The following is a 25,326-nucleotide window of genomic DNA, read 5'->3' as shown; positions in this document are numbered from 1 at the left end:
ATGAATACGAGCAAGATGAAATCATTAACAACTTCAATCTTTTCTCCATCTATCATGATGATGCTTATTGGCCTGGTAGTGAAAATTTTTGTTTTCTTGATGTTGAGGTGCAATCCATATTGAAGGCCGCAATCTTTGATCTTCTGCATCAAAGCTTCAAATCCTCCTCTGTTTCAGCGAGCAAGGTTGTATCATCTGCATTATGCAGGTTGTGGATGTGTGAGCCCATGAAATTCTCAGTGTAACCTTGCTGCATGACTACAAGATGTGCCAGTGCAGGTGTGAGGAACTGCCCAAGAAGCAAGCCTTAACTTTCTCCCTGAGGCTTTCGAACCAAGCACCTTGACTTGACATTGTAATCCAGGGAGGATATAAACCTTATGCCTTCTCTCTGCCGAGAGCTCAGGCTCCAGACTGATGCACATGAGATTCTTGTAGCTAATTTCTTCAGTCTAAAAAATATGTTAATTTTTCTTTGGGGCGAGGCCATACTTGTGAGCATACAAGTGATTCAGAATGGCTAAGTTTAAGTAATGTAGAATGAGCAAGGATCCAATATGGCAAGTGGCCAAAACCCACCAAATCCCCTGCTACTGAGTTGGTTCCAACTCACAGTGACTGTAGAAAAGAGTAGAATTACCTCATAGAGTTTCCAAGGCTGTAAATCTTTACAGAGTAAGTTGTTCCATCCTCCTCCCCGCCACCCCCCGAATGGCCAGTCTGTATGAAAAGCTGTCCTTTTGGTTAGCAGTCCAGTGCTGTTACCACTGTGCCATCAGGGATCCTACGGAAGGGGAAAGAGATCTGCACATAGGACATCTCGGGTTTCGATTCTGCCACTTAACAGCTAGCTGTGTAGTTGCTGGCAAATCTCTCAGCATCTCTGAACCTCTGTAGCCTCATCCGAGACACGGATGTAAGATATTCTAATTCAGGGTTGTTGGGATATTCAAAGATAGTAAAGGTAATGTGATTATTACTGAACTGATCAATAAATGGAAGTTGTTGTAGTAATATTAGAAGTTGTTATTTTTGCTGTTAAAAGCCCATATTCTATTACGAGCCTCAGCTCAACTTTTCATGACATCCAGTCCACTAGAACACAGTTCAAAATGTGACAGTTATTCCTGTCACTTGTATCTTCATATCCAGCTAGTCCCCATATACTAAGAGATTTCTCTTCCTCAGTGTTCTGGGTTTTCCCTTTTCATTTCCACATCACAGAGCCTGTCAGGCTCTACTTACCTCAACCTTCAGTTCTCCCTCGTTAGTCTCCTCATCAGCCTCAAACAGTGCTTTTTTACATGTAGTAAGTAAAAAATGTGTTATGCTGTCTGACAAACTCCTCACTTCACCTCTCATGCAGCCTTACCTTTTCTACACTTATCATTGGAGTGGTCTTCTTACAAACATGGAGCACACTACAGGCTGGGGCAGTGGTAAGCCTCTGTCCTGAAGATGCCCATTCACTAGCAAGAAGAGGCTCATGAAGGACTGAGTAGGGAATGGATACTTGTTCAGTCTGGATTATGGATTACGGGTTTGAATTGTGACTCTACTACCTAATAGATATATACTCTTCTGTCAGGTTATTTTACCACTCACTTTTCTTCATTATTAAAATAGACCTGAGAGGGCAGTGGAAAAAGTGTAACTGTGAATGAATGGAAATCCAAAATCTCTTTAAATGTTCATTAAAATAAATAATAAAAAAAAGAAAGAAAAAAAAACACACAAAAAGGAAAGGGTCTCTAAGGTTTCATTAGTACCACAGAATAAACTGCTATGTGAATAAAAGAAGAAAAAAAAGACCTGAGAGTAGTATATAGAATCCCTAAGTGATGCAAACAGTTAATTCACTTCGGTGCTATTGGAAAGGTTGGTGGTTCAAGATGACTCAGTGGTGACATGGAAGAAAAACCAGGTAACCTCATTCTGTAAAAGCAACTGTGAAAAACCTGAGAAGCACATTTCTATTTTAACCTACAGAGGGCTTCATGTCTTAGATTTGACTGATCAGTGTTGTTGTTTTTGTTGTTGTGTACCGTTGAGTCAGAACCGACTCATAGCTGAGCCTCTGGTGGGTTTTCAGAGGCAGTTAATTGCACAGGAGGAGACTGTTCATCCTTCTCCTGTGGAACAGCTGGTGCACTGATTTAATAATAGTATATATTTCTAAAAGTAGTTGTGAGAGCCATTTGAATGATGCTTCTAGAAGAGTGTATTGAAAGCTCTGAGTAAACACATGTGAGCTGTTATTGTACAGAGGTGATTCAAATATCCTATGAAAAAAGAGAACTGCTTTTAGCTACAGTTAACAGAAAACCTCAACTGTCTGAAATCAATAAATTTCTTTCAGGTAACAAGGAGTTAAAAAAATGGGTGAGTCCATGGTTTGTTATTTTAGTGACCCACATGATCATCAGAAACTCAGACTCTCCACATTTCTGCTTGCTTTCTGTCATCCATTGAATTGTCTCCCCCAGATATGTACTAACTTGGTAAGACCATGATTCCCAGTTTATTGGCAGTTACATCATGATGTAGCAGTTACATAGTCATTACACAAGATGTGATCAGCAAGTCATGGTACCCTTAATGCACTTAGCCTTGATCCTAGGTAAGAGAAGTTTCCTTGAAGTTCGGCCTGCATCATCTTTTATATAAGAGATAAAAGGAGAGAAAAGCAAGCAGAGAACAAGCACTTGCAACAACTAAGAAACAAGACAGGAACAGAGTGTGTTTTTTTGCATGCAGGATCTTTGTGCTAGGAACCTCCTAGACCCAAGGGAAAACTGATAATGCCAAGACACACAGAAAGCTGTTAAGAAACAGACAAGTACCTTTTCCTAGAGCTGACACAGAGAGAAAGCCTTTTCTTAAGCACTCAACCAATCAACCAACCAACCAACCAACCAACCAATCAACCAACCAACCAACCAATCAACTCATTGTTGTCAAGTCTGAGCTGACTCAGAGCTAACCCTTCAACAGATTTTCAGAGTCTGTAAATTATATGGGAGGATATGCCTTGGAGCAGCTCATATATTCAAATTGGCCATCTTGGGCTTTGCAATACAACTCTCTGTTAACCAGACTACTAGAGCTTCCAAGCATTGATGGCCTGAATTCAGATTTTCAGTCATCTAGACTGTGTGGATTAGAACAAGTTGTGGCTAACCTTGAGAGGAATGGGAATCCAAGGACACTTGATTGTACTTTACACAAAACCTATACTTGGACCAGGAGGCAGACATCAGAAGAGAGCAATGGAACACTGCATGCTTCAAAATCAGGAAATGTGCATGCCGAAGAGCATCCCAGCTCCATACCTTTTCAATATATATGCAGGACAGATCATCCAGAAGGCTAGACTTTATGAGCAGGAATGTGGCATCAGTATTGGAGGAAGACTCATCAACCTGTGTTATGCAGATGACACAAACTTGCTTGCTGAAATTGAGGAGGACCTGAGGCATTTGCAGCAGAATGTCAAGAACTGCAGCCTTCAATATGCCTTGAAGCTCAGTATCAAGAAAAAAAAGATTCTCACCACTGGGCCAACTGGCAACATTATGATAGATGGAGAAAAAAAAATTGAGATTGTTAATGGCTTCAGCTTGCTTGGCTCCACAATGAACATTCTTGATACCAGCAACCAGGAAATCAAAAGATGAGTTACATTGGGAAAATCTGTCAGGGACCTCTCCAGAATATGCAAGACCAAAAATGTCAGTCTAGAGACTAAGGTGACTCTAATCCAAGGTATGGTCTTTGCTGTTACTTGCTATGCATCAGAGAACTGGACAATGACTGAGGATGATAGGAGCCAAACTGATGCTTTTAGATTGTGGTTCTGGGGAAGAGTATTGAATATACCATGAACTACTAAGAGAACAAACAGATTTGTCCTGGAGAGGGTAAAATCAGGCTGCTCCTTGGAGGCAAGGATTTTAAAGCTCTACCTCACATACTTTGGTCATGTTGCCAGAAGGGACCAGTCCGTGGAGAAGGACATAATGCTTGGAAGGGTGGAGAGACAGCACAAGAGAGGAAGACCTCAGATGAGATGGATTGATTCAGTGACTGGGGTAATGGGAGTAGGTATGTTGGAGACGATGAAGTTGGCTCGAGATAGAACTGGGTTCAGAACTGTAGTACAGTCTCTAAAAATCACAAGTGACTCGATGGCACATAACAGCATCATACTATGAACCTACAGAGAGAAGAAGCCTTTCATGGTAGCTGGCACCTAAATTTGGTCTTCAATTTCCTTCACTGTGAGGGAACTTATTTGTTTGTTAAAACCATTCACTTGGAGTACTTTTGTTATAGGAGCAATAGAGAACTCATACACTATTTTTGGCATTATAGGTTAGGTCCTTGGGCTGTTTATCTCATGGCTGCAGCATAACTGATACAGTCCCAGTCATTCCAGACAAATAAGAAATCATCGAGGGAAGAAAAAGGATGATCACGATGAGAAAAACCCGTCCTAGCAGACTTCTGGTAAATTCCCCTCTTACATCTGTCACCAAATTGGTCATAACATCTATGCCTAAATCAATCACCTGCAAGAGGACAGAACCATACCCATAGGAGAGATTAACTTCTGTAAAACTAATAGCCACTTAGGGGGAGAAGGATGGCTGAAAAAAAAAAAAAGAAAGAAAAGGAACAGGAATCAGTTTTTTCATTGGTTGTAACTCATGGTAAACATGGTTACAGAGAAGAACTGTGTGTCTTAGGGTTTCAGGGGTAGATTTTTCAAGAGGAAATCACTAGGCCTTTCTTCTGAGATGTCTCTGAATGAACTTGAACTACAAACCTTTCAATTAACAGCAAAGTGTGTTGCATTTTACAGAGACTCTGAGAAGGAAACAATAAGGAAATGGCAGCCAACAATACCTTCCACATTTCCAATTCTGAAAATCAAGGATTCCTGGATTATCCCACACAAATGCCTTGTTTCTGTTCTTCCTCATTTTTAGAACTCATTGAATCCATCTTTGTAGTAACTCTTGTATTCCAGGGCTTGGGTGGGATCATCTTCCCTATATGAATCCAAATCCCTCTCCTCAAGTCCTGCACCAAGAACCAAAACGTCACTGGAATTATTTCTGACCATAATCAATCACCTCAATACTTATCACACTAAACTACACAATCAATACTACATTTCACTCATGAGCACTTCTCACCTGAGTTAGGCCATTAACTCTTTAAGGGATTATGAACAAAACAACCTTGTTCCATCTGGATCTTCCATGTAGTGGTAATTCTAATATTTAGTCAATAATCAATCCCTTTTATATTTATTTAGAAGATGCCTATACTTCCTGTGGTAGGTACTTGAAGATGCTATCCTGGGTACCAGGAATGATATGTGGAAGAGGAAGACATAGTTCTCCCATTATGCAAGTTTGTGCAGTTCAAGAGATGAGCTATCACACAAAAAAAATAAGGATGAACTTTCACGTTTGAGGTCATCATCCCAAAGCCAGAAGCTCTCATACAGTGGACAATTGGAAAAAGCATGAGGAGTTGTGGGAGGCTCAGACATCAGTTCATTGCAGTTCAGACAGTAGTGTAGACACAAGCTGTGAGCCATGCAGGAACTTTCCCAAATGCCCTTAATAGTGCTGAGACAAAGGTGGTGTTTTGTTCACACTTGAGCTGTAATCGCTGACCTCATCACACTATGCACCTGTGCAGTTACACTTAGCATTGCATATACTGATTCAGCAAGATAGTACTGTAATTGCTTAAAACATGGCCGTGGTTTAGCTAAAAACTGCTTATCACATATAAGGCACATTATGGTATCCAAACCTGCTTATCATGTACATGCAACACATTACAATATCCCATGGGAGCTCACAGAATTTGCGTAAAGTTGAGGGTGGGGCCAGAAAGTCCATCTTTTACTACCCATGCTCCTTTTAGCCTTTTGACTTGCTCCCCTCCAGTAACCTTAGGCTGACATCACATTTTCACCCACAGTACAAGCCTTGTTCCAATTTCAACACCTAAGGTAGGTTCTTTTTGATCTATTCTGGTCTATCCTTCGATTCCAATAAACCAACTCCTTTCTGATTCCCAGTCCCCATGGCTTTAGGAAATGCTGGCTCAGGAATCTGAAAACCTAATTTCTACATAAAGGATTTCAATGTTACTCCTTCAAGACACAAGAGAAATTTGAGCAGATTCCTGGCAATCCGATAGACTAACCCAAGGATATGAATGTAATAGTGGATTTTAGAGATTGTTCAGTTGCTGTTGGGCCTCTTTTCTGGGAAAACCACTTTCATTTTTCTTCAAGAAATACCAAAACATTGATCCTTTAGTCCAGAACCTTTTGAAACACTTGCACTGCTTGCAGCTACTCTTCTGCTGGCACTCGCTTTAGCGTGAGCAAACATCCTTTAGTGCACTTTGCAGGCTAATGGGAGAACGAGGTTATCTGAGGAAAGCTTTACTCAACTCCTGCCTTTGTGGAAGTATTTCCTTCTCAGGGTAAGGAAATTCTTCCCACACCTATTCTTTTGATCATCATGGTTGGGTTGCCAGTAACAAAGGACGAACAAGGACAAAGCCAAATGAAAAAGAAACAAGAATCAGTTTGTTTAAATCACCAGGGAAATTTGCCTTTAAATAAAAGGAAGTCAAACCCAGAACATCCTGTTCCAGTTAATAAGGTTCATCTGTCTTCAGTTTGAGTGAGGAAAATGTAATCTGTTGCATCTGTGTGGGGCCGCTCAACCATTCCACCTTCACCCTCAGCCTCCTACATCCACACTCATGGATGACTGAGGTGTGTCTCCTTTTCCCATCACAGAGGAAGCTGCTCCTTCTAGGTGCCAAGTCTCAGGTGAGTCACATGCAATGAAATGCAAACTTTTTTTGTGTGTAAATCTCAAAGCTTCCTCTAAAAAAAAGTAAATCCATTCCACCAATGATTGAAACTCATGCTATTTAGCCAATTGAGATAAAAAGAGTATTTCTCTTCCACCCTTCTGTTCCAAAGTGTTTCTGTGATTTGGAATCCAGATAAAATCTAACTGACTTCACATGGACATTTGTGTCATATGAGAACTGAGTAACCTCACGCTTTGCAGGACATCTGCCTTAGATCTATTGCAACATTAGCTCCCACGCCAGGGCACCGAAGATCCGAGACTGCCCAGCTGCTCTGTCTGGAAGCTGGGAATCAGAGCACTCAGCAAAAATGACACTTTGCAGATAAACCTGCAAGCTTGATCTTGTCAGAAAATGAAAGGCATTTGTACTTTGTTGTCTACTGCATTTTCTCCCTTAAATGCCAAAACTTTAGAGGTAAATTTATTGCAAAACTGCTTTAATCTGCTCATGTTAGGTCCACAAAGAAAGATCAGAGAATGTAAGGGTTAGGGAGTGCTCTCAAGATCACATAGTACAATTTTCTCATTTTAGAGATGAAGTTGAAGTTGAGACAGAAGACTTATGAGGGTCAAAGTTTTAGGTGGTAGTAAAAACTGGGAAGAGAATCCATGTGTTACAGTTCCCAGATCTTTCCACCGGGTGGAAGTACCTGCTCCTGCTTCTTTTAGGTAGTGTCCATTCACCATCTTTTAATCAGAGGTTCTCAAAAGTGTGAACCCCAACCACCAGCAGCAGTCACATCTGGAAACTTGTTACCATGTGTAAAATTTCCGGCATCATCTCAGACTTGCTGATACAGTGGTTTAACAAGCACTCCAGCTAATTTTACTCCTCCTTAACATTTGAGAACCACAACTGTAATAGGATCCACCTGATTTTATAATATTACTTCATTTTAGCTCAGCTCTGATGGCTTAGTGGGTAAAGAGTTGCACTAACCCAAAACCATGCAGTTCCAATCCAAACTTCTCCTCAGGAGAAAGATAGATAATCTCCTGTGTGATTTACAGCCTCCAGAAACCTACTGGAGGGTCAACTATGGTTCTAACTCGATGGCCCATAACAGCAAATTACCTAAGAAGGGAGTTCTGGTGGCACAATCACAGGGAACTGCACTGCTAACCTGAAGGTGATGCCGCTGATGGTTCAAATGTGTCAACTCCCAGATGAAAAAGATGGGCAGTTTCCTCTCATGTGATTTACAAACTCGTAGAGTCCATTGGAGAGTCAGCTATGAGTCAGATGCTAATGGACAGCAATGAATTAATGAATGAGTTACTTAAGACAGAGATTGACTTATATTACCTCCCCAGAATATATGTTTCTTGTAAATTTGTAAATGGGAACTAGACATGGAAAACTTTTCCTTAGGCAACTCAAAGGCCCAATCCTCTGTGTGTTTGTTTCCCCACCCTCTCTTTTCATTCCCTGCCTGCTCTGTTCCTTTTTCTCCATAAATTGCTTCCTTTACTTTAAAGTCTCTTTCCCCCTGTCTCTTCATAATTGGCATTTGCTTTAGTCTCCCATAACCTGTCTTTAAAGTGCATAAACTGGAGCATCCCTATTGCCTTATCATCCCCTCCTATGTGGAGAATTCTTTCCATATAACTTTTCACATATCTCAGTTCAAATTCCTGTTAAGGTATCCAGTTGACCCAGCTCATCTTTTTGGACCAGGTCACACAGGTCAGAGGCCACACACTTACCCAAATAATTGGTGACTCTGGACTCTGATGTCTGCTCCTGACTAATTAATATGGGCACAGGATTATTGTTGCTCTGAGGTGCCCTGGAGTTTGCTCTAACTCATAGTGACCACATGAAGTCTTCATAATGTTATAAAACAAAACTCTGCCTAAACGTGTGTCACGCCATGTAGAAGCCCGTTGTTGTAGTCACTGTTTCAATCCATCTCCTTAAGGGTCGTCTTGTGCTCTCTACATTTTCCTAAGAATCAAGCCTTCCTGACAACATGCCTCAAGAATGTGAGCTGAAGTCTCACCACCTAGTCTCTAAGGAGCACCCTGGCTTCACTTCTTCCAAGACAGCTTTTGTTCTGTTGACAGTCCATTGTATATTCAATATTCACCACCATCGCAATTCAAAAGCATCACTGCTTTTTTTCAGTCTTCCTTGTTCATTATCCAATGTTCATATGTACATGAAAATACTCTGGCTTTAGCCAGGCCCACCTTAGTCTCTAAACTGGCATCCTTGCTCTTTAGCACTTCAGTGGGCAGCTATTGCCATTATAATGGGGCTCATATAGGACCTCTTCCTTTTGTCAGCAATCCTGTTAATGATACATGAAGGAACCTGTGATGGGGTTCAGTGATTCGACTTGCTGAGGGTTGATTACGAAGGAATATTCGGCTATATTATCATGGCATTAATTCTTCTACCTTGCAGGGACTCTGGTCTTTTGGTAAGGAGTTGTACTGTCAACCCAAAGGCACGCCGTTCAAATCTATTAGCTTCTGTGAGGGAGAAAGATGGGCCATCTCCTCCTCTGTGATTTACATTCTCTGAAAACCCACTGGAGGGTTAGCTATGGTTTGGTTTTGACTTTGGCACATCACAACAACAATCCTCATGTGCACTGTCAGCCTGGGTTGGCTTTGACATTTGGGTTGCACCTTATCAACTCCCTGGGAGTCAAAGGAGAGACCTGGCTGCCCATCAGAATCACCTGAGGGCAAATCAATAGACAAATAAGGCTGCTGGGTCTCACCTCTGATGTAGTTGATCTTGGATGGGGCAGTGGTATTTCTCAAAGGCTTTCCAGATGCTGTTTCTGCAGAGCCAGGGTTGAGAATCAGTGTTCAAATTCAACCCTTTGAATTTTACAGGTGGGCAAGCTGGCTCTGCTGCCTAAAGTGGCTGTGGCTCACAGGATTTCATTTCTAACTCAGAGGGTTTGGGTTATTAGATCATAAATTGTTAGAGCTGAGAGATCACAGAAGCCACGCAATTCAGCCCCTGCCACCTCTACTTGAGATTAAAGAGCTAAGTGACTTGCCCGAGGAGTGACAGCCTGAGAGGTGGCTGAGTATGGGCTAAACCCCAGGCCTCCTGACTTCTTACCCAATGTTCTTCCATAACACCTACAGCTGAGGGACTAGAAATGTCAGATGAAAGCTAACCAGACCCAGCTGCAGCCTGTGCGCTCACTCAACTCCAGGGCATTGTTCCAGCAGCACAGCTGACACAGTTTGGCAGAGGACTCTGGGTGTAATTGCATGTGGAATAGGCTTGGCCAAAGGACTCAGCACTTTTGATGCCCTAAGGATGGGGATGTTAATCCTTACTTTCTGTTAATTGATGTGTGTGTGTGTGTGTTTGTGTGTGTGTGTGTGTGAGAGAGAGAGAGAGAGAGAGAGGACAAAGATGAATCTTGATAAACTGACACCTAGGCTGGGATCCAGATTGTGAAACGCTCACAGACTGTATCCTAGGTGTCATGGGATCCTCAGGCACTGAAATAAGGTAACCATTATTTTCTCAGGGTGACTTTCTCAAGCTTTTGGCACCCATTAGCCAAAGGAAGAACTATATTGTGTTTGGGTGGATACTTGCTTTACTTGTTTGAATGTTTTATTGACTATGTGAAGCCATTCAATTTTGTGGATCATAAAAAAAAATTATGGCTAAATTCAGAAGAATGGGAATCCCAGAACCCTTAACTGTACTCATGCAAGCCTGTATCTACTCCAAGAAGCTGCTGCTTGAACAGAACCAAGGTATAAAATCACATGCATAGTTTAAAATCACAAAACATATGTGTCAGGGTTGTGTTCTATATCTGTACATATTCAATCTGTATGCTGAGCAAATAATTTAAGAAACTGAATTTAATTAAGAATGTGGCATCAGGATAGGAGAAAGACTCAACTGTTATGCAGATGACACAACTGTGCATACTAAAATTGAGGACTTGAAATGCTTGCTGCATATGGTCCAAGACTATAGCCTTCAATATAGATTACTAAGGTCATCACCACAGGACCAACAGGCAACATCATGATAGATGGAGAAGACTGAAGTTGTCAATTTCATCTTATTTGGATGTATAATCAACACCCTTGGTAACACCAGTCAAGAACTCAAAAGTCATGCTGCATTGGAAAAATCTGCTGTCAAGGACTTCTCCATGGTGCAATGGAGCAATTATATCAGTTTAAAGACTAAGGTGTACTCTATATTTTCAATTACTTGCTATATGTATGGAAGTTGGGCAAAGAATGACAGGAGAAGAATCAATGCCTTTGTGTTGTGGTGTCGAATGAGAGTTCTGCATATTTCATGGACTTCCAAAGAACAAAAATATCTTGGAGAAAGTTCAACCAGTGTGTTTCTTAGAGGCAAGGATGATGAAGCTTTGACTTACATACTTTGGGCAGGTTGTTAGGATGGGGTAGTTCTTAGAAAAAGGCATCACATGTGTGGAAGGGTGGAGGAGAGTCAGAGAAAAAGAGGAAAATCTTCAACAACCTAGGTCCACACAGTGACTGTAACAATGGGATCGAGTATATGAGAGATGAAAATGGCACAGGACAGGGGAAGGTTCAGATGCATTGCTCAGAAGGTCACTATGAGGAGACGGCACCTAACAGCAGCAACAATTTGATACAGTCCTGGGAGGAAAAACTCCCCTAGATTAGAAGCAGCTCATGACTGCTGCAACAGTAGACCCATGTATACCAACGAACATGCAAATGGTCAAGACCACACCCCAGCACATTCATGGTACTTGAGGTTGTCATGAGGAACCGATTCAACCGCGACTAACAACAACTCAAAGGCAAAACCACTGTGTTTATCCTAGAATGTTTACCAGCATCACAGACTTTGATTAAAAACAACAACAATAACAACAACAACAAAACAGGCGGTGGGTTTGGGGCTAGATGTTATGTCTTAGACAAGTTCGTGTTGGCCTTTATCTCAGTAAAATAGCATGTACTTTGTAAAGTTGTAGGAAGACGCAGAGGTAATGAAGTCCTTTGCCTAGGGCATACTGTGGGTACTGTTGTTGTTATGTGCCATCAAGTCGGAAACAACTCATCACTGATGCTTGAGCGTGTTTTCAGAAGCTGTAAATCACATGGAAAGAGACTGGACATTTCTCTCCCTTGGAGCAGCTGGCAGACTGGAAGCACTACTGGATTGGTAGCACCAGGACACCAGAGGTCCCTTGGGAGTAGCAGTGTGGTGGTGGTGGTGGTGGTGGTGGTGGTGGTGGTCGTATCGTCTGCCGTCAAAACCGGCCATTAGCTGACACTACAGCAAGTTTTTAGAGGCAGTTAATCACACAGGAGGAGATTGCTCATCCTTCTTCTGTGAAACAGTTGGTGGACTTGAACCAAATGCCTTTGAGATTGCAGCTCAGCTTCTTACCACTAGGTTACCTGAGCTCCCCGAATATCATTAGCAGTCAACAATTAGCAGATGTTACTGGTCTACATTGTGGTACTGGTCTGTGTGCAGGGACCTATCTGTTTCCAGCAAGAAAAAGCAGAAGTCTGGCTCAGGGATAAGGGCTTTGTCCAAATTAAAATTTGTCTCCTGGTATCTTCCACAGAGCCTCTGACTCCATTGAGGCCCACTCACTTTCTTAACCTGTTCACAAATTGTAGCCTGTTCACAAATTCCTCACATGAACCATCTTATGAACCTGGGTGCTTAAATGTAAATGCAGATAAGTTAAGGTCTGAATTAAACAACAGTAAAGGAGAATTTTGGAGAAGGTGAAGCCCTTAGTGAGTTTACGCTGTGCAGAAAGGGGTTGAGCTCAGATCAGGAACCTCACATGCAGCTGAAATACACTGGCATTTCTTTTTAGCTTGTGAGCTGATGGAAAGGCCCCAGGAGTGTTGGCGGGGTGGGTTTCCATTTTAGCATCAGTTGGACCTAATTAGCTTTGGTGGGGGGCCAGCCCCTCTCACAGAAGACTCCATTGTTCAGGAACCTGGCAGGAATGTTTATCATTTCAGAAATGGAGAAGAAGCTGGCTCTTTCCCTCTTGGCTGCAGTGCTGTCCTCTCTTCAGATGCTAATCCACAACGCCATTCCAGGCCAGGCCTCAGATGAAGCTTGGGGCTGGGGTGGAGCACAAACTTTCATCTCCCTCTGGAGCAAGGCAGGTGTGGAATCAACACCTGGAGAGCAGCCAGATAGAAACCTGGAGCAACAGCTCAGAATGCCACATGTCAAATAGTTTAATTGGGTAATCACCTGAAGAACGGTTTGTGTAAAACATATGCAGGAAGTCTGTACCAAGTGTGTGAAGGACCAATCCAAGAGGCTGATTCAGTCTGCCTGTACCTGCCTCAGCAACCAGGATCCAACCACACAGCCTGAGACCTTCGACTCGCAGCAGCAGTATTCTCAGGGGAGGCTCTGGGAACGTCAGTGAGTAAACCCTGTGACAGTTCCCTGGGCAAACATTCATGGAGCTGCAAGGACGACACACCCAAATATTTACCACATGTGCATGATGTTTGTCTTCAAGGGGCAGTATAGGTTACTACTGGTGTCAGACTCCATGGGTTTGAATCCTGACTTTGCCATTTATCAGCTGTTTGACCTGGGACTAGTAGTTTTTTCATCCAATGTTGTGTTGTTGTGTATCATCAAGTTGGAACCAACCCATAGCTCTAGCAGGTTTTCAGAGGCAATTAATTGCACAGAAGGAGATTGCTTATCTTTCTCTGGAGGAACAGCTGGTAAATTAAAATTGCACACCTTTGGGTTGCCAGCACAACTTCTTACCACGAGGCCACCACAGTTCCCTACCAAGCTGGGCAGAAAGATGGGCAATCTCCTCCCCTGTGATTACTGCCTTTGAAAACCTGCTGGAGGGTCAATTACTGGTTGTTTCCAGCTTACATAACTGAGCTGTTCCAACATACATAATGCTATCCCGACAGCACATAACAGCAGTGAGAAAGGGCTGATATTACTATCTGCCTCTTAGAGTGGCTATGATAATTAAAGGCGTAGTAGCTCTGGTGGCCTAGTGGCCAGGAGCTCTGCTGGCAAGCCAAAGGCATGCAGTTTGAATTCACCAGCTGTTAGTTCTATGGGAGAAAGATGAACAGCCTTCTTCCATGAAATTTACTGTCTCTGAAAACCCACTGGAAGGTCAGCTGTCAGTCGATTCAGACTTGACAGTACAAAATGACAACAAATGCAAAAAAAAAAAAAATTAGCATATGACTTGGCTTGGAGCAAGCTGTTATGTTATCCTTCTAAATCTACTATCATATTTCCTTTTACCCCTACATTATATGCCCAGCGTCTACAGTACTGTGTTCTACCCATGTCCAGAGCTGACCTGGTTTGTTGACCCCAAGTGGTTAATGAGCCCTTGGTTCCATCCACAGGGACTCAACAACTTTGCTGCCAAATTCTTGTCCATCACTCATCCCAGTAGAACCTAAAGCTGAGTCTGAATCTAAAAGAGGTTCTGCAATGAATTGAATTGTATCCTCCCAAAATACATGTATATCATGATATACAATAACCCGCCTTATGTAGTTGACACACCTTTGCTTGCTGAAAGTAAAGACTGGAAACACGGCCTTCAATATGGATTTCATCGCAACACCAAGAAACAAAAAGTCTACCACTGGACCAATAGACAAGATCATAATAAGTAGACAAAAGACTGATGTAATTTTATTTGCATCCACAATCAACACCCATGGTAATGAGAATCAAGAAATCAAAAGACACATCACCTTGGTAAATCTGTTGCCAAGGGCCTCTTCAAAGTGCTAAAGAGCCTTAGCAATTTCACTTGTTTTCTATGCATCTAAAAGTTGGACAATGTATAAAGATGGCAGAAGATGAATCGATGCCTTTGAGTGTTAGTGTTGGAGAGTACTGAATATCTCGTAAACTGCCAAAAGAACAAACAAGCCACTCTTAGAGGAAGTGAGACCAGGGTGCTCCTTGGAAGAAAGGGTGGTAAAATGGTATCTCTCATATTTTGGGCATGTTTTCAGGAGGAGGCAGTTCTTGCAAAGAAACGTCATGCTGGGAAAGGTGGAGGGTCAGAGAAATAGAGGAAGAACTTCAAACAAGATGCCTTGACACAGTGACTGAACCCATGGGTTTAAGCCTATCAGAGACTATGAGGATGATGCAGGGACAGGGCAAGTTTCAGATATGCTTTTCAGAGGGTAACTACGAGTCACATGTACTGGACAGAACCTAAACACAGCACTAACAGAAACCTAATGTGAACATTTTGTAATGATCCCCCAAGATATGTTGTATCAAATAGTTGTTGTGTACCATCAAGTCGGAGCCAACCCATAGCTGACCATGCAGCAGGCATGGGAGGAGGTTGCTCAACCTTCTCCCTCAGAGCAACTGGCGGACTCAAACTGCAAGACTTCGGGATTGCAGTACAATCACCAAGAAATAACCGCCAGGGGAGCTCTGGTGGCCTAGTGGTAAGGAGCTGCAACTACAATCCCAGAGGCACACGGTTCGAATCCACCAGATGCTCTGCCGGGGAAGGAGGGACAGTCTCCTCCTGTACCAGTCAGATCTGATTTGACGGTACATGCACACAAAAATAATAAAATAAAAATTTTTAAAAAATTAATAATAATAAAAATAACTGCCAGGAGTGGAGTACCTCTTTCTGGACCTGGGCACCTGTGCAATGGAATTCCTTCCCACTGGGGAAGGCCAGGACACATAAAGGTCTCCAGGGAATGGCAGGCCTGCAGATGCAGAAGGAAATAAGGGGCTTTCTTCTACCACTGACAGAGAAAGAGGGCCTTCTCTAGAGCTGGCATCCTGAACCTGGACTTCCAGCTGCTTAAACTTATCTGTAAAGTCACCCATTGTGTATCCCTGCTATATAGTCACACAGTTGTTGAGGACTGTAAAGTCAGAATTGACTAACAGCTGATCGTCTAGCAGGTTTTCAGAGGCAGTTACTCTCGTGGGAGGAGATGGCCCATCCTTCACCCACAGAGCAACTGGTGGATTCAAACCGCATGTCTTCAGCATTGCAGTGCAGCTTCCTACCACTAAGACACCAGATAACTGAAAGACTTCCTGCTAACTAGCTCTTGTGAGTGGTGTGCAGGAGACTATGGACCTCCTGTTTGTTGGGCAGAACTACTCGTGGTCAGTTCTCTTCCTCCACCCTCCACTCTCCTGGTTCACCTTCCATGAGATCCTGGAAGGCCATACCTTACAGCAAGTGGGTATGCTCAGAGCATTGTACACAAATGCTTTTTATGGCCCCAGTCAAATGGCACCCTGTTGGTGCCCTGATTTCCAGTCAGAAGTCAGCCTTGACTACCTACAAAAGAGAAATATGGGTGATGAACTCTAGGTACGGAGGTGGAAGTGACCAGTTGGCCTAAATGAAGGCCAGGGATGGCTCCAAAGAGAAGTTGACACTTGGGGTGGACTTGGAAGCATATCCAGGATTCTGATAGATGGAGAAAGATAAGTGGACATTTGAGGCAAAGGAGGTAAAATTCTCAATGGCAAGGAAATGCCCAGTGTTCTCAGGCATGAAGAATAGATCTGTGTGGCTAGGATGCAGCAGGCCTAAGAATGGTCTGTTACAGTGTTGGGCTTCATTCTTTAAATCCTCAGGAACTGGTGAGAAGGGAAATGGTAGGATGCGGCTTGTGCAGGAGGGAAGACCCGGAAGGGTAATTTCTGAGCAGGAACTTGGAGGTCAGTAGAGTCCTGCACCCTTTGAAAACAATAGTATCAGTTTCGACCATCTCCATGGGGCTGAGACTAAGACGGCAAGAGTCTCTTTCCTGTTGAAGGTGACAGATTGAAGCCCAGAACGGCTCTGAGTCCTGGCAGGATGCCTCTGCCCTTTGGGATTGCAAACGCTGGCACAGCTGCTGCAGCTGGGTGGACTGGGGGCAATTCTGAGTGATGAGGACATGTCTGCTTTAACAGCTAGACACCCTCCCCCAAGACACCTTTAATGCTCTCTGCTCTGTCATCCTTCCAGTGGGACTGGATAAGGAAGAAAATGGGCAAAGGGGATTTCCTGTGAGTGACCTGCAACATGTTCCAAATGCTGGCTTCAAAGCTGGCAGCCTGTTTTTCCAAAGTAACAAAAGAAGTCCTATAAAGCCTTAATTCTGTAGCCATCGCTACACACATGATTTATAAACACAGATTTCTTAAGGTAAATACATGCCAGCATAGTAAAAACCAGTTGTCATTGAGTGGATTTCAACTCCTGTCCACCCTGTATGTGTCAGCACTGCGCTCCACTGGGTATTGAGTGGCTGCTTTTCAGGGAGCCAGACTGCCAGGTGCTTTTCCCCAGGTGTCTCTAGGTGAATGCGGCATGCTGACTTTTGGTTAGTGACCAATGATGTTAATTTTTGTAGAACTCAGAGAGTACAGAAGAGTCATAGTATATTTGCATGTTGTAGAACAATCAACATCCATGATAGTGGCACTCAAGAAATCAAAAGATGTATTATTACATTGGGGAAATATGCTTTTAAGGACCTCTCCAAAGTGCTAAAGAGTAAGAATGTCAGCTTAAAGACTAAGGTGTGGCTGATTCAAGTCATGCATGGTCTTTTCAATTACTTCTTATGCATCTAAAAGTTGAATAATAAAATTAATAACAATGACAGAAGAATCATCAATTCCTTAGAATTGTACTGTTGGAAAAGAGTACTGAATACTCCATGGATGACTAAAACCCAAGCAAGTCTGTACTGGAGAAAGTACAATCAGGGTGCCTCTTAGAGGCAAGGATGATGAAACTTTGTCTTATGTACTTGGGACATGTTTTCAGGAGAGGTCAGTCCTTGGAGAAAAACATCCTGCTGAGAAAGGTGAAGGGTCAGAGAAGACCCTCAACAAGATGGATTGATGTGGTGACCATAACAATGGGTTTGAGGCTATCAGATTGTGAGGATGGCACAGGATAAGGCAAAGGTCAGATTTGTTGTTCATAAGGTCACTGTGGGTCACAGACAACTTTAGGGCACCTCATAATAACAGTGCACACACTAAAATAATGTTACATTAAGTGTAATGAACCCAGGCAGAATTATTTTATCATTAATGCTTGAACTATGTAATTTATGTATATTGTCAGGAACATTGCACTTAGGACTCTTTCAAAATCCTTCCATTATTTTACACCAATATCTCTATCTCTCTGTATCTCTCTTTCTCTCGCTCTCTCCTTTGAAAATCCTTCCATTCTTCTGCATGGGCATATACATACATATTCAAACATTTACTTTTATATATTACCCACTGTCATAGAGTTGATTTTTATTCATGTTGACCCTTTATTGGTTTTTTTAAAGTTGTAAATCTTTGCAAGACGAGACCGCCAATCTTTCTCCATGGAGTTATTGGTGAAATTAAATGACTGACCATTTGGTAGTCCAACATATACACACTATACTACCAGGATGCTCACTTTCTTAAAACCACACACACAAATATAGAAAGGAGTGAGTGCTCACATCCTGGTGGTCCAACAGTTGAGTGCTTGGCTGGCAGTTCCAGCCCACTGACGGACTTTAATTTGCTAGGGGGGAAAAAGTGTGTGTGTTTATAGACCTATATGTCTAACCATAAATGCTCTGGCTCGAAAAGAAAATAGATGTACCCCTCCCCTTTTGTTGCCTTAAAAAAAATAAAAAAATAAAATTTTAAGTGAAATCCAAGTCAAGCCCAAAAGAGGGAATACTGATTGGCTGAGTCCATAGAAGGGTTCAGTCTTGGGTAAGCAGCACTCCATTATTCATTGGCTTAAGTAACCAGAAAGCTGTCCACACAATAGAAATGACCACAGAAGGTGGATAATGAGATAAAAACACTTTGAAGCACTTTTAGGTCTGAACAACATGCTAGATATTTGCTGTTTGGTGGTGAGAAGCTTTGCTATCCCTTTTTGCCTGGACATACTCTTACCTCATTCCTCTTTGCTGGGCAATTTTCCAGAGCAAATGGCTTAAAACCATATGTCTCCTTACTGAGCCACTGAACCAGGCAAGAGTTAGGTCACAGAGTCCCAGCCAAAGAGCAAAGAATGTATGAGAGCAAAAGCCTGTCCCATTGAGCCCTCATCCCTAGACCCCCAAAGAGGCTCACCGGGGTCTGCGGAAGGCCAGGCCATACTGCTGACAGGCCAGTCCCACGGTGGGTGTGTAGACAATCGGCATAAACTTCTCCACATCTGAGGTCAACACTCGGTAGAAGAGCTTCTCATTGCGGTCCTGGAGTGTCATTAGAATGATGTACCTTGGAAAGGGGAGAGAGAAATCAACTGATCCATACGAGTCTCATATACAACTTACTATCCATCTGCTAGTGGAGGCTTTCGGGCTGCTATGCTGCTGAACAGGTTTCAGGGAACTTCAAGGCTAAGATGCACTAGGAAGAAGGGCCTGGAGATCTACTTCCAAAAATTCAGCCAACAGAAACCCTATGGATTTGTTGATAGTGTAGTTTCCTTGTGTGTGGGGTTGCCAAAAGCTGGGACAGTTTGACAGCAGCAAACAACTACAGACAGGTAGGTGGTATCAGGGAAGACCTGATACTACTGTTTAGAGAGGGTGAGGGGGTGGGGGCAGTCAAAGATCCAACACTTCATTCCTTCTCAGTGACTTAAGGGCACAATTACCCATCTTCTCTATGCATGGGCTTTGAAATCTTGAGATCTGGAGAATAATACCAGTCTTTCAGGGTCAGTAAAGAGATTCAGGATCATTGTAGACACCTCAGACTGGAGCAGTAGTTAACTTACATAATCCTTTTTGTAAGACATTGTGTAGGTACTGCTGTAAATATTTTACATTCATTAACTCTTCAAAACTTCCAACAACCTGTGAGTGAGTCTATAATTCTTGTTTTATATACAAAGACACTAAGGCATAGAGAAATTAAATAATATGGTCATCACAATTACTTGCTATGTATCAGAGAACTGGACAATAACTAAGGATAACAAAAAAAGAAGTGTTGTCTTTGAGTTGTGTCTCTGCTGGAGAAGAGTCTTGAACTGCCAAGAAAATAAATAGGTCTATCTTAGAGAGGGTGAAACCAAGTTTCTCCTTGGAGGCTAGGATTTTGAAGCTCCATCTCACACACTTTGGGCATGTGGCCATGAAGGCCCAATCCTTGAAGAAGGATATCATGCTCAGAAGTGTGGAGGGACAGCACATGAGAGGAAGACCCCAGAGGAAATGGATTGATACAGTAAGGCAATGGGGCTTGGTGTGTCAGAGTCAGTGAGACTGGATCAAGACAGAGCAGGCTTCAGAGCTGTTGAGCACAGGATTGCTATGAGTCACAGGTGACTCAATGGCACATAATAACAATGTCTAACGCCAGAGTTGAGATTTGAATCTAAGCAGCTAAGTTCTGGACTTTGTACATTCAACCACTATTCAAAATCATTATGTAATTATTATTATATGAATAATAATGTGAATTGAATAATGACATTGTGGTGGTAGACTCATGTAAAATACTTAATTTTTGAGTCATGAATTATCTAGCCTTTCTACCACATAGAACTGAGTCCTGTCATAACTTGAGTCCTTAAGAGGCAGAGTACCAACTGATTTTAAGAGGTATGTTACAAAAGAATCTCTCTCTTACACAGTTCCAGAAGTTTAAAATCTTCAAGTTAATCCTGAAGTCACTAAAGCAAGGAAAATGTCTTCTACTCACATTCCTCAGAACAGATTGGGAGACATCTGAGCACCCAGACAGGGCATGAGACAAGACATGCTTCTATAGGGGAAAAGTCCTGTGCTATAGTGAGAAGTACAATGGGCCGACACCAGGGTCCTAGATGAATCCCAGCACTGTTGTTTACCCGCTATGTGACTGGGGCAGTCATGTGGCCTCCTGGGGTCTCCAGCTCTTTCTGTTCATCAATAGCCTGTCTAACTCAAAGTCACCAGATTCCCTTAATCAGTAGTGTTTGTACAAATCTCTTCCTAACTCTGTATTAAGTGATGTTAAATTACTTGAAATCGGTTATGGTGGGTGCATTTGCACCATAGAAATCAGCATATGCTACATTTTTAGGACTTTATCCCCTATTCTCTAGAGAACTGGTTATTTACTAGCATATAACTTATCCGAAAGAATACAGAGAAACTCCACAGCTCAAGCACCTGCTGAAATGTGGAATTCTTGAGAATGAGCAGGTCCAACTTGCCTACATAGTGTCCAGAACAAGCATTTAGAGCTCCTAGAAACGGGTGCTTCCTTGCCACTGAGCTATGGGATGTCTTTCCTGGCTCATAAACAAGGTTCATCAAACTAGAAAGGATGTCAAACAGAAGGATCTCGGACCCTAACTTTTAGAGTTTATTATCTTTAGAAAAGATGGTTTTACCTTGAACTTTAACAAAAAGGGTAGGTTCTGACTATTCAAAGTTGGGATATGTCTCATTTTGCTGGGTCAAATCACAGTGAAATTTCTGGAGACCTGGTCTGAGTGGAATACAAAGAAGAATTTTTGGCCTGGACTGTAGGATGGCCATGGAGTTTATGTGAGTAATTTCTTAGAGCTTTGAGGACAGCGAAGGGTGGACAGAAGCTTACCTATCCATCTCTGCTCAGAAGAAATGGATGGTATGAGTGGGCCACTGAAAGAGAGGTGCAGACCAGTGTGAGATGTTGTTGATTCTGCCCTTATAAAGGCCATTATACCCTTGTGGTATATAATGATCAAAGGCTATGGATCTATAACTCACTCTCTCATTGCTGCCAAGTTGGAACCAACTCATCCAGCTGATCCTCCAGAGGCTGTAAATTTCACAGGAGGGGACTGTCCATCTTTCTCCCTTTGAGCAGCTGGTGGGTTCAAACTGCCTGCCTTTGGGCCGACAATTCAACTCCTTACACACTGGGCCACCAGAGCTCCCTCTGTAAATATATAGGGGAACCCTTATCTTCTCCATCATTTTTATTGGTGCCCAATAGATAGTGAACATACTTATTTAACAAATTCTTACATGTTGCTTACTACATGTTAAGTATTGTTCTATGCATATCACAAATATTAATAACATTTTCTCCTTACAGAATCCCTATCGGTCAATTAGATACCATGGATATCTTTATGGTTTATATCAGATGGGGAAGCGATGACTCACAGAAGATAGATACCTTTTGCCATCAAGTGGCAGAAAGAGGATTTGAACTCAATGTAGTACCATAGTCTCATTCTAGGCTCTACACGTTATTGTAGCTGTGGTGTAGATGAGAGGTTAAAAGCTTAGACTGTGGGGCCAGACCACCTATGGCCTGCATTCAAATTCCAGTCCAGTCAACTCGTAAACCTTCAAAGCGGATGAAGTTGACCCTGTGATTTTCCAATTGGTCCGTTGTATCTATTGCTACTGGGAAGAGTTCAGAGGGGCAGTGTTATTAACTGCTAACTAAACTTTTAACACATGGCATAGTGGGTCCTCCCAAGGTGCCACATGTCCATTTCTCCTCTCCTCCTCACTCCCTAACTCATCTTGTTTTTCTGTTCTGTGAATCTGGGCCTGGTGTTACTTCCTTAACACACTTATCTCCATGTCTTTCCTCTACATCTTCCCTCCAGGTGACCTACCACTCAAGTCCTACCAGCAGATGGTTTCTAACACACCACTGATTACAATTCAGTTTCACTTTTCAGTTTTCAACTTTGCCTAGATCTTAGAGGCCTGGTCCCCGGATTCATTTCTTTATAAGGCTGGCCTTGGTCCAGATCTCTTGATTCAGCCCTTTCTAGCCTCAGAGCATCTCTAAAACCCCATGTGGGCCATAGGGATGGCTCAGCCCAGGGTGTGGGTGGAGAAGAGATTTCAGGCACTGACTTGTCCAGGTCACTTTGCTGCCGCTCGTAGGATCTCATGATCCGGAGAAGCTGGACATCCTGGCTCAGGAAGCACGGGGGGATTAGGCCGTGGATTCCAAGTTGTATCCTTTCTTCGAGGGTAAAGGCCATGCCCTGTGGAGAACAAGAAAGAAACATCCATACATAAATGATGTGCAGGAAACCAAAAGACAGAAAAGATTCCATTCAGAGCTGGGCATGGGTTGGTGAGACTATAGAGAGAGTGCTGGATTCTGGTCCCGCCTCTACTATTGAAGTAGCCAGGCAATCTCAAGCCACTGACTGACTTTGCTGAGACTCAGATTACTCCATGGACAAATACCTGCACATCTTTCAAAAAAAGTCTTCATTGTTTAAGATCATTTCCTATTTACAGAAAAATTGGAAAGGTAGGACAGTGTCCACAATATTTCCTCTCCTGGTTTCTTTCTCATATAATTGACATTTATGATGCATTTGTTATAATTAATGAACCAATATTAACGAATTATTGTTACCTGAACTCCATACTTGATTCTGATTTTCTCACCTAATGTCCTTTTTCCGTTTGAGAATTCTATTCAGGATATGCTCCATTTGGGCTCCTCTTAGCTGTGACACTTTTTCAGACTTTCCTTGCTTTTGGTGAACATGCATTTTGTCGGCTACTCCTCTATTAGAATTTACAATGTGGCTCAGGTTATGGGTTTTGGGTGATAGTTTATGGTTTCACAGAGGTAAAGTGCCATTTAAGAAGCCCACCAGTTGCTGCTGAATTGATTCCAACATATGACAGTTTCACGTGCTGCATAATAAAACTGCACTTAATGGATTCTCACGGCTGCAGTCTTTTGGAGACAGACTGCCAGGCCTCTTCGGAAGTGCCCCTGGGTGGATTTGTACCACAAATCTTCCAGTTAGCAATCAGAGACTTAACTATTTCTGCCACCCAGGGACTCCCATTTAGATCCCATCATATAAAAGGTACATATAACATGATTTATCCCTGCTGATACTGGCCTTGATAACCTGACCGAGGCAGTGCTTGTCAGGTGTCTCCACCACAAAGTTGTTTTTACCCTCCCCCTTTCTTCATTGTACTCTTTATAAGAAAACACTATGTACAGTCCAGGGAGCTCTGGTGGCTTAGTGGGGTTGCACTGGCAACACAAGGCAGATCAGCTGCTCTGTGGAAAAGATGGGCAGTCTCCCCCTGTGCGATTTACAGTCCTGTAAAACTTGCTGGAGGGTGAGTTATGGTTTGGTTCTGACTTGATATGAGAACAGCAATATGTACAGTCCACACTAAAGGAGCTGTTCTCACAGGGGCACACGCTTCCCCTACCTTTACCCAAGGTGACAAAGGGTCACACAAATTCCAGGTGGCTCAGCTGAGGTGAGGCCTGCTCTGACACTGCTTGGAGTTCCTGGACACACCTTCCTCCACATTCTCATGGAGGGACTGGGGCTCCTTGGTGACAAGAATCAACAAGAAGCTTCTGAGGAGCATAGGGTATGTGTAAGAGAGCTAAGGACATGCTTTTGAGGTAGCATCACATCCTAGTGCTATCTGGGTTAGTACAGTTAAGATGGGCCATGCTGTATTCAAGAGGATCCTGGTGGTATAGTTAAGGCCTTTGACTGTGAACAGAAAAGTGAATGGTTCAAATCTTTCATGCAACCTGTCTGAGGGGGGAAAAAAAAGATGTGACAGTTTTCTAAAAAGATTTCAGCCTTTGAAATCCTGTGAAGCAGTTCTACTTTGTCCTATAAGCTAGCTGAGATCGGAATCAATTCAGCAACAATGAGCTGATGAGCTCTGGGGGCGGGGGACTCATATTCTAGTTAAACTCCTATCCTTGGTTTTGTTTTTTTCTTTATTTTAAAATTTATTTTAAAATTTTTTTACAACCCCCTATTCTTAATGAATCCAACATAACACAAGGTTATTCCAAAAAATGAAGAAGGTCCGTGGTTCAAATGTAAGTGAGCTCTCTGACCTTGTGGTAAGGGGGTGTACTGCCAACCCAAAGGCAAGTGGCTCGAATCCACCGGCTCCTCGGAGGGAGAGGGATGGACAGTTTCCTCCTGTGGGATTTATAGACTCTGAAAACCTGCTGGAGGGTCCATTATGAGTCAGTTCTGACTAGACAACAAGAGAGAGAAAGAGACTTTTTTCTAAAGGACAAAAACCCTTTGGAAGAGAGCCATTAGAATTCCGTTTATTCTTTCAATGTCACCTACAAAATTCTCATCACAAATTCTTTGATAGGGAGTTCAAACACAGAGAGTCAAACTTATAGACTGATAATCTGAATCTTAGAGTTATGTGATCATAGGTTATGATCAGATATAAGGAAAGGACTTTAATAAACATCCATACTGTCCTCATGCCCATATCATGAGGGAGGGTTTACAGTTTCTAAGAAGAATAAGAGATGTTACACACCTCCCAGAAGAGCCGTGGATGAGCATTAACATTACTGGTAAGTATATTCATTTTTTCCTGGACACAGAGCCTACTAATTGGTCCTAAAAGCCTT

General features: G+C 42.6%; 1 protein-coding gene across 1 annotated transcript in view; it reads right to left on the bottom strand.

Moving 5' to 3' along the window:
• The window catches only part of ME3 (malic enzyme 3, NADP(+)-dependent, mitochondrial), a 259,048-nt gene that overhangs the window by 113,849 nt on the left and 119,873 nt on the right, over positions 1 to 25,326 (bottom strand). Inside the window, exons 2-3 of the mRNA XM_006895258.1 lie at positions 22,785 to 22,918; positions 19,051 to 19,200 (exon numbers count right to left, since the gene is read on the bottom strand). Of these exons, the coding sequence (XP_006895320.1) occupies positions 19,051 to 19,200; positions 22,785 to 22,918 (284 nt within the window). The remainder of the gene's footprint in view (positions 1 to 19,050; positions 19,201 to 22,784; positions 22,919 to 25,326) is intronic.

Source organism: Elephantulus edwardii, unplaced genomic scaffold, assembly GCF_000299155.1.
Source record: "Elephantulus edwardii isolate Elephantulus edwardi_28Jun2011 unplaced genomic scaffold, EleEdw1.0 scaffold00163, whole genome shotgun sequence".
NCBI lineage: Eukaryota > Metazoa > Chordata > Mammalia > Macroscelidea > Macroscelididae > Elephantulus > Elephantulus edwardii.
This window is presented reverse-complemented; position numbering and strand designations above follow the sequence as displayed.